This window comes from Protopterus annectens, chromosome 2.part0, assembly GCF_019279795.1.
Source record: "Protopterus annectens isolate FY-2018-M chromosome 2.part0, PAN1.0, whole genome shotgun sequence".
Classification (NCBI taxonomy): Eukaryota; Metazoa; Chordata; order Ceratodontiformes; family Protopteridae; genus Protopterus; species Protopterus annectens.
Genome location: NC_056728.1, coordinates 1,568,130,215 through 1,568,144,074, shown reverse-complemented (window position 1 = coordinate 1,568,144,074; position 13,860 = coordinate 1,568,130,215). Strand labels below are relative to the sequence as shown.

Below are 13,860 nucleotides of genomic sequence, written 5' to 3'. Positions count from 1 at the left end.
TCATATAATAAACTGTTCATAAAACAGCAAACTGGATCTGAGGGGTTAAGGCAGATGGGAGGCATTGTGAGAGAGGAAGGAGCTTGATGCTCGGATCATAACCTTTTAAAAGCAGCCAAATCTGATCCTATATTAGATCCTAGGACACAGAAGTGAAGAAGAATTAAACTGGACAATACAGATGCCAAGTTATGGCAAGTACATAACTTTATATTTTTTCTCTGTGTGCTCTGTCTTCTAGCTATACTAATTTTTGACACCTTTTTTTTTTTTTTTTGAGAAGCCTCATATTCAGTCAGGTCTTGCCATCCTTTCATCATCTGACTTCTGCATTTACATCAACTCATCTGAATAGGTAAAGTTTCTTCTGTTCTTTTCACTCTTTTGTCATTTGACTCCATGTATTTTCTCAAATTCTCTCTTTTTTAAATAACTCCCTGTGCATTTGATTTATTTTTCCTATAAATTACTGGAAGACATATCTTTTTCTGAGGTTGAAACCTGATTTGCTTTTGCTGAACAACTGTAAGGCTCCCTACCAGAGTTTCTTTTCTTGTTGACCAGAGTGTTTTTTTTTCTAGTTGATTTTTGCTTAGTTTCTCCACATTTGTTTGTTGACATCCAGTAAGTGTAGTGACTAGCCAGTATCCAAATCTTACCCAAATAAATTGGTTTTGCTGATTGCTTTCCAAAGTTCATGTTTTCACGTTGGAAGAGCGCTGACCGACTTGCTACTCAGTGTGCAGCCATCTTGGAATTCCATATCTAGCAAGATTCTTGATATAATAAATTGTGAGGCTAGTAGTAATGCATTCCATGGCTTTGAAAGTGAGGCTTGTAAGATTGATAGGTCTGTAATTTCCCAGGTTGGTTGAAAAGCCATCCTTATGGAGGGCCATCCTCAATGCACTGTGCCACTTGTCAGGGACAAAACCATTAGTGAAATGTAGGCTAAACCTTTTTTAAAAAGTCTGTCTGCAATATGTTTAACATACCTAACCAACCAGGTTTATTGTATGAAAATAATATTTTGGTCCTGGTTAGCACTTTCAGTAAATATTTTGAGGTAATTGGAGAGGACTAAGAGATTCATATATTTGGGGGCTTTGAATAGGAGTCTTGGGGTGACGACACTAAATGTGTTTGAAAGAGCGTTGGCAATGTCTGTACTGTTAGAATAAGAGGCATCATTCTGTATAGGTTCTGAGTAATGATTGGTATTTTTTTTAGATTTCTAACATAGATAACAAAGAATTTATAATTTTCTTTGGCTTCAGAGACCAGCCTAAGTTCAGGGGTTTGTTCAGTGGGCTTCATAGTGTGTCAGTTTGCAATGCTTTTGGTGTTTTTTTTTTTTTTTTTTTTAACAAGAAACATCTTTACTAAATTATTACCTATGACATAGGCAATTATATATTTATGTAAATGAAAACAAACCATATTGACATAATTTTAGTTGCAAACATTGTACATAATTTATAATCTATCCAGTCACAGTTAGTCAAACGTTATATAGTCCATTCAAATTCTGCCTTCTTTTAAACCTCATTCCTCGTCTGCATGTATTGTTCACAGTTTTCATTTTTTTCTATTAAATTTGCTCCTACCCATTTCCAGTTGTTTCATCTCTGTCACTATATTAAGCATTTCTTGGACAGTTAGTTTAGACAGTGATGTCCATTCCCTAGTAATTGTTTTTTGGCAACCATCATAATTACTCAGCAAGGTCTTACTATGTCTAGGCAATTTTGATTCTGTATCATAGCTTAAAAAAATCATTTTCTTAATCATACCAGTTTGTTCACCGAGTATTTCTGACAAAGTAGTCTGCAGGGAATTTTTAAAGTCTTCCAACTATTGCACTCCAGAAAATATGTTCCCAGTTACCTCTTAATTCCCCATCACATTTCCAACGTTTGCTATCTACCTGAGGAAGAATTCTTTGTAGTTTACTTGGGGTATAAAAATAGCTATGTAAGCACTTCCAAGCAAAGATCCTAAATCTTCTAGACTTTGTTGCATATTTGGGAGACATGCATATATCACCCCATTGTTTCTTTGAGAATTGCTTATCCAGTCTCTCTCCTGAATCATTTCTGACGTCCTCTGATTGATTCTTATAGTTATAGTTATCATGCAGTATTGTATATGCTCTACTAAGTATTCCTTAAACAGCAGCTTCTGTTTTAGATTCTAATAAAAACTGTACCACTGCTGCTCTTTTGCTTAGGATCCGCTTCTATACTCTGATATCGGTTCTTGATACGGAACGCAATCTCAAGGCTCCAGTCCAAATAAATTCATGGCCTTTTCCCATTCTTTTACCTTTCCCTCCCTAATTATTTGCTTCCAATACCTTGGTTCTTTTGCTAGTTTTTTCCAATATATTCCAACCCCTTTTTGCCTGTTGTCTGTATCCCTAAATGCAGCCATCCATATCAGCAAAATCTCCTTTCTCCATTCCCATGTTGACTTTGTTCTTAGAATACTTTCTGCTAGTTTACGAATGTAATGTTCTGTATGGTTATGATTATTGTTCTTAAGGATCTGCATCCAAAAATCCTAGTCTGTCCTTGTTTCTTGAGCTTCCCCTCTGTTTCATCATCATCCCTTTCCACTTTGAATTATAGGTTTCTGGTTGTGTTGTGTATAAGAGCCTTAACTTTGTAGCCCTGAAATACCCCTTTAAATTGGGTAATAATGCTTTTCATGTTACCCTTGAAGAGGGGTTTCAAAACTATTGAACAATTTAAGGAGTTTCTTTTATTGCATAGTTTAGTTATGGTAGTGGATAGCCAGGGTGTATGTTTTTTTAATTTCCCATGATATCTAGTTCTGGTAGGGACTGCTAGCATTTTCTTAAATTGGTGTAGAATTCTTTATTGATGCTTGCTCTTGCAGTAAAGTAATAGGAGATTGCCATTGAATTTTGATGTTTTATTGCATAGTAATTTTGATATATTGTCACACAGTAGGTTGAGGTCGGGATGTTTTTATTTATTAACTTCTGTGGGGTTGCTGTAGCAGCTTTTGACAGTTTTAAAGCAGTTCACAAGTTAGTGATCAGACTTCACTGAGGAAGGAAATACCAGATGAGTAGTGTAAGAGACGGCCACATTTGTAAGAATTGGGTCAAAGGTGCTGCCTTCTCAAGTAGGTTTATTTACCAATTCTTTACGAGTAATGTTAAGTCCAGAAATTTTTAAGCATTTCTGCATTAGAGGTATGTGTTTGTTTATTGAAAGGTAGTTAAATCTCCTAATATAAGGGAGTGTTTACTAGTAGGGAGATCATTTAGGACATTGAGGAATCTTTTGTGATCATCAGGGGTCAAGCAAGGTGTTCTGTAATAAGCCATTAGTTGATAATTGATCCCATCTAGAACAATCTGTAGTTCAGTTTGAGAGTCCATAGGGGTATGCCTGGAGATGATAATATGGAGACCACCACAATTGTCATTGGTTCTGAAGGCATCAGAAGCACAAAACCCTTCTGTAGGAATTCTGTCTTAACATTTTAATCTAGTTTCAGTAACTATGCAAGATTGGATATTTTCTGAATGTAGGAGTGCTTCAAGATCAGACAATGTATTGCTTAGACTTCTAACATTGAGTAGAGCCACCTTAATGTGATCCAGTTTTTGGACTAAGAATATCAGTAAACTGTACTCTCCCTAAAAAATGGGGGTAGAGAACTCCCATAGGGTTCCCTTTATTTAATTCCGTTTTCTATGTTACTTATAAATGCTTTGTCTAAAAGTAAGTGTTTAATCCAATTCTGTTAGAAAATCTATCTAGAATGCACCACTGGGAGTGTGGACACCATAGTTGTGATTATAAGTATAAGAAATAAGTAAACAAGTGACATGTATATTGTGATATCTACCAATATTATGGCATATGCTACCTCTTAACAGTCAGAAGTCATCACTCATAAAGTTCTTTCAAAAATATTTTTGTAAAATTTATTTATAATTATTTATATTAAAAGTAAGTATCAGTAATGAGCTCATAAGCCATCTCCTTGAGGTAGAAGGATGAAGCCCAGACTGTGTCGCAGGTGACAAAAGATCAGATAGAGTTTAAGGCACCTATATGTATTGTCTGGGGGGGGGGGGGTTGAAAGTGAGTGACCACTGCTGGCTTCACCCATCCTGGTCGAAGCAAGGTGGTTAGCTGTCTACGTAAGGTGATACCCAGCAGGAATACAGTGAAGGCCATGCTTTAACAGTCATGATGCTTAGCTCCAATAAGCTAAGATGTCTAACACATGGCAGCTACCCCTTGGGCATAAGCAGTGGCAGGCCTGGTTGAGCCATTGAGGAGGGGGGCTGCCAGTTGGGGAAGAGTAAGCCATTCTCAGGACCAGCAAGCTAGCCCACTCACCTACCATGTAACTCTTGCTTGGGGAATAGAGATCTTATCATAAATCCCTGTTGTGAACTTTTCTAGCCTGGTAGCACCTGACTGCTGTGCCCCTTAAATGAGTGGGACAGTTGCAAGTCGGTTGAGAAGCCATTGGTCAAAGTCCTGGGGGGCAGCAGCATTTTTTTAGCTTGTGCATCTGCATTGTTGGCATATTTGCACATTTGAGAAACTCTACAAGATGTTAATTTCAAGTAGTATATCTTAATTGTGTTACTATGCTGCAGATTTTCTCTTCAGTTGATAATATCTCAGTTGTATCAATTGTCATCAGTGATGCATTATATATATATATATATATATATATATATATATATATATTAATTGTGTTTAAGTTGTGCAGTGTAGTATAGCATGTTGATGATGAATCTTCACTGCTATAAAGGCTCTATATGCTGTCATTACCATGTATAGCTAATGTTGGTTTGAATCTTAAAACTGACACTTTTGCAGTGTGTCTGACTTGGGCAAGTTCTAAATGCACATCATTTACAGCTGTCCAGGTGGCATTTCTATATGTTGTCTGAAGTTGTTCTTTCCTGTTTTGAAAGAAATTCTACTACATTCTTTCTACTACATTATTGAAGGAAGTATGCTTTTCAGAATATTTTATTTTTCTGTGTGACTTATCTAATTTTCTTTCTTTTCTCAGATACTTTTACAGACAGCTTCTGCTTTTCTTCAGTAAAAATGTTGGCATGAAAGAGAAATCTATATTCTGCGTTGAACCCAATTCAAAATTACTAACACTGAAGCAGAATACCAGTATTCATCTTTATTTGAATAATTTGCCAAAAGGAGCTGCTCAAATTAAGACACAGCTGTAAGTACTGATGTTTTTCTACTAAAATATCTAAAAATACAGTTTTAGACTAATAAAAAAATGAAGATTGGAAACCTGAAGGAGAGAATTTTTATCAAGCTGTCTAAAATAGTGCAACCTTGTGTCAACTGATCTAAATGCTGAGGCTGTATTTGACCACCTTGAGGCATTGTGGCTCACATTGGCCTTAGAAAAGGAAGCAAACCTGGCCACAGAAAATAGTGTGTGCGTCTTGGAGGAATGACTATAAAGATAGAAGTTTATTCCTATTCACCAAAACCCTGTCCTATATAGTTGTAAGCCCTATATTCCTTTCTGCAGCCTGATGTCCTTTTCCTCATATGGCTTTCAGAAGTGCACACAGTACTTAAGGTTTGGTCTGACCAGGCTTCTGTAGAGTGGAGGAAGCATTATCCATTTTATTCTGGAGTATGCCCTCTCAAAGTAATACTCAGCATTCTGTTTGCTGCTTCTGCATTTTCACTCATCTCCTGGCAGTTCAGTTCAGATGTCATCAGCATTCCCCAGGTTCTTTTCATGCTCTGTTATTAGTACTACTCCTTCCAAGTGTTGTTGTACACATAGTTATTGTTGCCCAAATGTAGTCTATTTGCTTTGTTTACCTTGAGCCTTGATTGTCACATTTCTGCACACTTTTTCAGCCTTTTCAACTCTTCCTCCTTGACTCCCTCTCCCATTCTCTACCATTGCACCTATCCATGTACTACCATTAAATAGGTTGATGCTGTCCTGTATTTCCTCCAATATTGAGTGGGACCCAATCCCTGTCGTATTCCTGTAGTCACTCTCCTCTAATTTCTGACTTTGTTCTTTTTAAAACCCCTCTGTATGTTACTCTTCAATCATGCAACGGTCAAGTTCCTCAATTTATGCCTGTCCCCAGCACGTCTATTTTTCATGACAGCTCCTGTGTGGGACAGAGTCAAAGGTCTTGCTGAAGTCCATGTAGGCCATGTCTTCTGGTATTCCCTTGTCAAGTTCAGCTGTAGCTGAGTCATAAAACTGGATCAAGTTTGACCTGGCATCAACTTCTGGTCATGGACCAATGTTGGTTGTTCTGGAAATTGTCATATCCTTGAAATGTTACCAATTTTCCCCACACAATTGTCTGCATGACTTTACCTGGCAGTGGTGTAATGCTAACAGGCCTGCAGTTTCTTCCCTTTCCTCCCCTTAGTCAGAAGAACCACATTTATTGTCTTCCAGTCCTCACTATCCAGTGTTTTGTTGAAAAACTCCAGGGGATCTACCCATCCCTTCTACTGCATACCTTAAAAAATCCCTGCATGCTGACAAAACGTAACCCAGCCAATGCAAACTGGTCAAGTTATAGGTCATCATTTTAACTATCTTTGCAGCACTCTTTCTCATTCTTTCTAATGGGAAAGAAAAAAGTACTATTGCTCCAATAAGTGTTGTCTTTATTTCCTGTTGTTTTTTTCTGACTGGTTGTGTGTCTGTGGAACTGCTATATTTAAGCAAAGTAGGAGTGAAGTTCTTCAGATGGGGATGCTGCAGATGGACTTGCCTGCCTGCAAAAAGTATTGAATGTTGTGTTTTTAGGATGATTTGGCTACCTGTGATTGACTAGTTGATTTATTGAAGAGTTGGGGGTCAGGGATTTGTGGTAGAAGAATGTTGTTTCCCTCCTTGATCCCATTTGTGCGCTGCCTTTCAACTTTTGCTTTTGTTCCTAATGCCAGCCTTGTAGTAGTGTGCCTACTCCACCTCTCCAACCCCTCTGGTTCCATTCCTTACTGGCTATAGCTTTTAACCTAATTGCTATCCTCACATTGCTATATAGCCACATTGCTTTTCTCTTTTTTGCTTCTTCACACTATAGTCCGTGGCCCTGAGTTGTGCATACATGATGCATTTTACTAGCTTGCTCATTTTATGCCTAACGTATCCTTGACCCTTCCACCCAACAGCTCATAACTCCCTCCTAAAATTCCACACTGTTGTCTGTCTTTTGTTTTTTAATATTATACTGCCATGATCACTGTAGGCTGAGCAGAATATGATGCCCATGCCTTCCTTTGTTTTGGTTAGAAGTATGTGTAGAGTTCTGCCATTTTTAGTACAGTCCTGCACTGGTTGGCTGAGCACTTCATGGTCCAAGACCTGTCAGCTCCCACTGTCCTCTGTGATTGGGAGTTTCGTATCTCCCTGTGTTTTTCTGGCATATTCAGATTGTCCCATCCTCCATTCATGTGTCTGAAGGATGGTATACTGCAACAGTCCATTAGCTGTTTTTCCCGCTTCTTCTGTGTTGGCTGCTAGGCACTGCTGTCTGTCCTGTTGTTTTGTTTGCCTCATTTAGGGTTTAATGTTTATCCTCTTCTCTGACCTCACATCTTATGCCATTCTTTATGTACATTTCTACTCCTCCTCTACCCTTTTCTTCTGTTATTCTTGAGCATCAGTTACCAACATACTTTTGATGTCTCTGCCCATTTTGTCACTGGCCCATGTTGATTCCCACTTGATTTCGTAGGCAAAATAAATAAATAAAACTCTGGCATAGATTTACAACAAGCAAATTCTGTCAGACTAAGTTGATCTAGTTTTGGGATTGCAGTACTAGGGAGGTAGACAGGGACAGACCTGCGGTTGTGATATCCTTTGACTCAGTTCCCTAACAAAAGGCTGCTTGTGACATTAAAGAGCTGGGGGGTGGCCAATAACTCTGTGTACGTGGAGAGAAATATGTACAGTTAAGAACACAGAAGGTAGTAGTCAGTTGATATGTGGCATTAGTCATTGCTGTTATGGCCAATCCTCTTTATTGTGTTTGTCTTTTACTTCATACAGATGTGGAAAATTGGATTAGTTTTGTTGATGTTACAAAACTGTAGGGGAGGAGTGAGAATAATACCTGAAGCATTTGGATGGCTGACATCGGTCACAGCTCATCTTCTTCCCTTATAACTGAATGGTGCTTCTTCAGGGAAAAAGAGCCCAGGGATCATACAACAGGAGGGGGTCTTCTGCAGTAGGTAACTGCTAGGAATTTCCTCTTTCAGGAACTACCTTTTCTGCCCATTTTTTTTAACTGTAGTACTGTGATGCTTGGACGCTACTATCCCTTCTGCTGGCATGTGCCATCACATTACATGCCTGGACTAGCCGATTTGCCAAGCCCTGTGCCCCTTAGCTCACTCTTGCCATTCATACTGTTTGGAATGTGGTTCTAGCTTGCATTATAATGAAGTCTCCACATTTGATGTAATGATTTGATTCTTTAAGTGTCACAGGAGACATCAAACCACTAGTTGGCATTTGCATTTCAAATTTTTTTTTTTTTTTCCCTTTGGAAGAAGCACAAACTACAGGAGTACCATAAGAGACTACTTTAATCCAGCTTTGTAGGAGATGTAGGCAGCTTAAGGCCTTTCTTTATGCAAGCTAAATGGCAACATTGTAAGGATACCTTTGTAGGAATCAGCACTTGAGGATGACCCTGTGTATGAGATGCTGATGAGGGGTGTGTATGAGATGCTGATGAGGGGGGAAAAGTATAGAAACTGGCCATAGACTATTTTAAGCAGAAGCAAAAATGGGAAGTACATATTCAAGCAGAGAAAAGAGAGCTATTTTGCTGATGGCTGCTCTGACTGGTTGGGATAGAAAAAGGGAGATCTTTTTGGCCCATAAGAAGAGGATTGAGTTTATTTTTGCTCTTATGGTTTAGTGACTGATCAACCCATAATTCTAGGTATTTGAAGTTGGGAGGTGGTTTCTTTGGAATGGTTGTGCAAGTCAAAACTAGAGTCACATGCTTGGTGAATTTCCTGTGGCATTCAGAAAAGCGTAGCTTTGGTCTTGGGGGGGGTTGAAAAGTAGTCTGAGTCATTTAAGTCAGACTGGAGTTGGGATTGAATGTTGGTCCAAGAGTGACCTGAACTGTAAATGACCATTCCATCAGTATAATGGATGAGTGGTTGAAGGGGGAAGTCGCAAAGAAGTTAGTTAATGAATATGGATATGAGCAGGACAATAATTGATTCTTGTGGTGCACCTTTGGTAATAGGAGTAGATTCTGATTGGAAGGAAACTATTTTAACTACAAAGTGTCTGTTAATAAGTTTTTAAATCATAAAATGGTGTCTGCACTGATACGTGTTTCAATATATTTTTTTTTTGTGGAGAATGTAGTGTCAGTGAGGTCAAATGCCTTTGTCAGGTCTATAAGTGGGAGACCTGTAAGTAGGTCTGTATCAGTGTTTTGCGGGATGTCATCAGTTGGGGACCAAAGTGATGTCATAGTACTATATCCAGGTCAGACTCCATACTGTTTGGAGGAGAACAGGTGGTGTTACTGCTGTATGTATTTATAAATATATTTGAGAGAGAGAGTTGGGTGCAGATTATCTTTTCTAGACGTTTTCCCAGAGTTGGGAGGATGGATACTGGATGTGGAAGTGAGAGGCATCTTTTGGATTGGTTTGCTTTGGGAAAGATTTAATTAGAAATGTTTTCCAAATTTGTGGCATGGTGTTTTGTGTGTGGTATAGATTATATATGTGGGTGAGAGGAAAGTATAGGCGAACTCTGCAGTGATATTTGAACCAGGGATTTATGTTGGGTCCAAGAGGGGTGTCATTGAGAATATTTTCAATTAGAGTAGAGACCTCTTTAGAATGTATTTGTTTGAAGTGGAAGACTGGAAAGGGTAGTGATGGGAGTGGGAAATGCATGATCTGTAGTAGGTCTAGTGTTAATTGGTAGGCAGTTGCTAAATTCTTAAAGGAAATCTTCTGGAAAAAGTTTTGTTGTGCTTCATTGAATGGTGTTTGTTTGGGGGGTGCGTTCTTCCCTTAAGAAGGTTGACTTTGTTCCAAGCACACCCTTTTTTATCCTCATTGATCACTCAATCCATGAATCCACCGTCCCATCTGTTTGGTAAAAATTCCACACTGTACCTATTTACAAAGGCGGTAACTCTGTAAAGCTCTCTAACTACCGCCCAATTGTAATACTCTCTTCACTTGCCAAAATCCTGGACCACTGCATCCATAAACAAATCATGTCTTATCTCATCCAAAAAAATCTCATCACCCCTACCCAGCATGGCTTTCGTCCCCACCACAGCACCACTAATGCTCTCATCTCCTTTAAAACTGCATCTCCCTAGCCAGAGGCAATAATAAGTTAGTGTCCTGCCTCTTCTTAGATCTGTCCAAAGCCTTTGACACCGTCTCTCAACCTATCCTCCTTTCTAAACTAACTCAACTTAACCTCTCCCTCGCAACCATTTCCTGGTTTACTAGCTACCTCACTAACAGACAACAATCAGTCAAATGGCTGTCAGCCCTATCTCCTTCTCTCTCCCCCCATAAAAGTGGGTGCCCCACAAGGCTGCATCTTAGGCACCCTTCTATTTAACATGTTTACTAATCAGCTCCACACATCCTGTCCTCAGTCATCCCTCATACAGTATGCAGATGATTCCACCATCATTACAACTGCTGACAACCCCTCTATCTGCTTTCACGTACTCAAACCTCCTTTAACCTCACTGAAACTTGGCTAGCTGACCACCATCTTATACTTAATCCAAAAAAGACTAAACGCCTTCTATTCCTACCCAAATCTCTCCACCATCTTAAATTCTCTTTCACCTTCACTTCCCTAAACAACACCTGCAATCTCTACTGAACCTCATACAAAGCTACTTGGTGTAACCACTGATGACCAACTTAAATTCACTCTCCACATTCAGATCTGTATAAAGAAAACTCACCAAATGCTTGGCATACTTTATAGAACAAATTAAAGAGCCAGAACTCAGAGGCAACCAATATGTTTTATTCCTTCCCTTCCTTCAGACCAGTTTCGGCATCAAACCTTCTTCAGTGATGTTACATTCATAATTCAGGAATAGTATTTATACATATATTATATATCCTCAATTATGACATCACTTCCCCCATTTAACTAATTAAACATCCAAATACATATAAAGCATGTTAACAAACTAAACAATATTCTTATGATTTCAGATGAAATATATGTATGACTAACCATATATTAGTGAACTATTGCTACATATAAAGTCAATGGTGTATCTTTCGGGTTAGGGGTCGCCACAGCGGAACTCCGGTCCGCTAGTGATTGGCAGTAGATTTTTACGTACCGAGTTGCCAGCTCTGACGCACAACCTTCAACGAAGGTACGCCCATTCACACGTCTCCACACAAAAGATGCTTTAGCTGAGAATCGAACAGGACAGCGTCTTACTGTGAGGCGACAACGCTACCGCAGCATAAAGTCAATAATGTACATAATTAACAAAACTTCATAATTTGTCATTGAGTCCTGGATGAAATAGAGCACCCAACTTAATCCATTTTCTTTCCTTTTAAGTCAATATAGTATGCCAACCCTGTTTGGTTGATCTATTTCCCTTGATCTGATCTATAATAAATCCAAAAGTGGCAGTTTTATGTGACTGACAGTGTCTATATAATGCATTAGTCATTTTATTGTGACGTAAGTCACTCAGATGTTCAGAAATATGACACCTTAATTGCCTGGAAGTCTGCCCTACATAAAAGGCTGACCATTGGCAAATAGCCAAATATACTACCCAGTCAGAACTGCAATTTCCGAAAAACTGAATTTCAAAAATGTGACCAGTATTTTTACTACTAAAGGATGTGGTTTTAAACGTGTTTGCACAAACTGCAATGTCCACAAGGATGCGAGCCAACAAGCCTGTCCCCCATGAGAGTAAGCTGATATTGATTTACATAATCATAAAAGGTCCTTTTGTAATGGGCAAAATAAGTAGTAAGTATTCTGCCCCTCCTAAAGGAAAACTGACATCTAGTTGGCAAACACTGATGCAGATCTGAATTGGCCCGAAGAATATGCCAGTGTTTAACCACATCTTTTAGCAAATGGATATTACTACCAAATGTGATAACTAGCCTCATGGCCCCAGATCTGTCCCCTTTAGTTTTAGCTTTGTACTTGAGTAAACTGGACCTCTCACAATTGGTTGCCCAATCACTGGCCTTATGTATTATCGATTCCCTATAACCCCTGTCAATAAATCTACCCTCAAGGGTCCTGCCTGGCATTCTGAAAATCAGTGTCTGCTGAGCATATTCTCTTAATTTTTATAAACTGAGATTTAGAAATGTTATTGATAGTATGTTTGGGGTATAAACTAGTTGCATGTAGTAAATTATTATATTGTGGGTATTTTCTATAAACTGAAGTTTTAAGTGTACCATCAGCCTGCCTCAATATATTCACATCCAAAAAATGTATCTCATTGCTGTGATACGTAACAGTAAATTCAATACCCCGCCGATTACCATTAAGGTCTGCACCCCCACACCAAACAAGCCAACAATCATCCAAAAAATGTCTCCATATTATCCATCTCAGAAAGGAAAATGTTATGCATCACATCATAAATAATCTGATCTTCGACATACCCCATAAAGAGGTCAGCATAAATGGGGGCAAAGAAGCCCCCATAGCTATTCCCTGCTGCTGCCAATAACATTCATCCCTGAAATAGAAAACGTTTTTTGTCAGTACATGTTCTGCCAAACATGTGAGAAGAGTATTAAATCCTGGCGCATATAAATTGGTCCTGTTGAGCCAGTATTCCAAGGCAAGTAATCCCGCCCAAAGGGGGATACTGGTATATAGGGATTTAACATTGAGTGTACACATAAGCCAGTTGGGTTCCAATTGAGAATCCGAAATAATTTGTAAAAACTCTGTAGTGTCCTGTATTCTTGCCCTGATGCTTGATAATGGTTTTAAATAGTATGTCAAAAAAGCTGAAATGGGTTCAGTTAGAGACCTTTGCCCTGAAACAATAGGCCTTCCTGGGGGCCTGCTCATATTTTTATGGATTTTGGGCAAGAGATATAGGTACTGTCGGGTCGGATTTTGAACCATGAGCTGTTCTTTCATCTTAACATCCCTCCTCCACTGCTTGATTCAAAAATGAATCAGTTTCACTCTTGAGTTTGGTTGTGGGGTCTGTGGACATTCTAATGTAATACTGAGGGTTGGACAGTTGTCCATTTCCCTCATTCCAGTAATAACTGGCATCCATTGTCAACACAGCCCCACCTTTGTCTGCCGGAAGGATAATTTTATCAATATTGGAATATAAATTTTTCAGAGCCTGCTGTTCTCCTTTCGAGAGGTTATGTCTAAAACCCAAATAGAAACTAAAATTAAAATGCAAATCCCTCAAAACGGCTTCCTGAAAAATAGCCACATGTCTATTCATTGGTGGCATAAATGTAGATTTGTGAAAACGAAATCCAGTTGATCTTTGAGAATTTTCAGATGTTCCAAAAAGCAATTTAAGATTCAGTACAATGAGAATGAGATCTGAAAAAAAATGGTATCTCTAGAAAACTGGGAACAAATCCTAGATCTTTTTATTGTGTATTTTTTTTCATCTTTAGATAAAACATAGCCTGAAATATTGTGTACATTATAAAATTCAACTGCTACTTCATCATTGACTGTAGTAAGTTTTCTAAGGCCGCCACCTTTGTGCTTACGTCCACCCCTACGGGTCTCTCTCCTAAAGGGCCATCCTGAATTCTT

At 38.7% G+C, this 13,860-nt stretch overlaps 1 protein-coding gene across 6 annotated transcripts in view; it reads left to right on the top strand.

Annotated features, from left to right (window-relative positions):
- The window catches only part of ADAD1 (adenosine deaminase domain containing 1), a 2,301,686-nt gene that overhangs the window by 1,382,340 nt on the left and 905,486 nt on the right, over positions 1 to 13,860 (top strand). For all 6 annotated transcript variants that reach the window (XM_044061675.1, XM_044061674.1, XM_044061678.1 and 3 more), the window contains one exon: positions 5,077 to 5,247. In XM_044061675.1, coding sequence (XP_043917610.1) covers positions 5,077 to 5,247 — 171 coding nt within the window. The remainder of the gene's footprint in view (positions 1 to 5,076; positions 5,248 to 13,860) is intronic.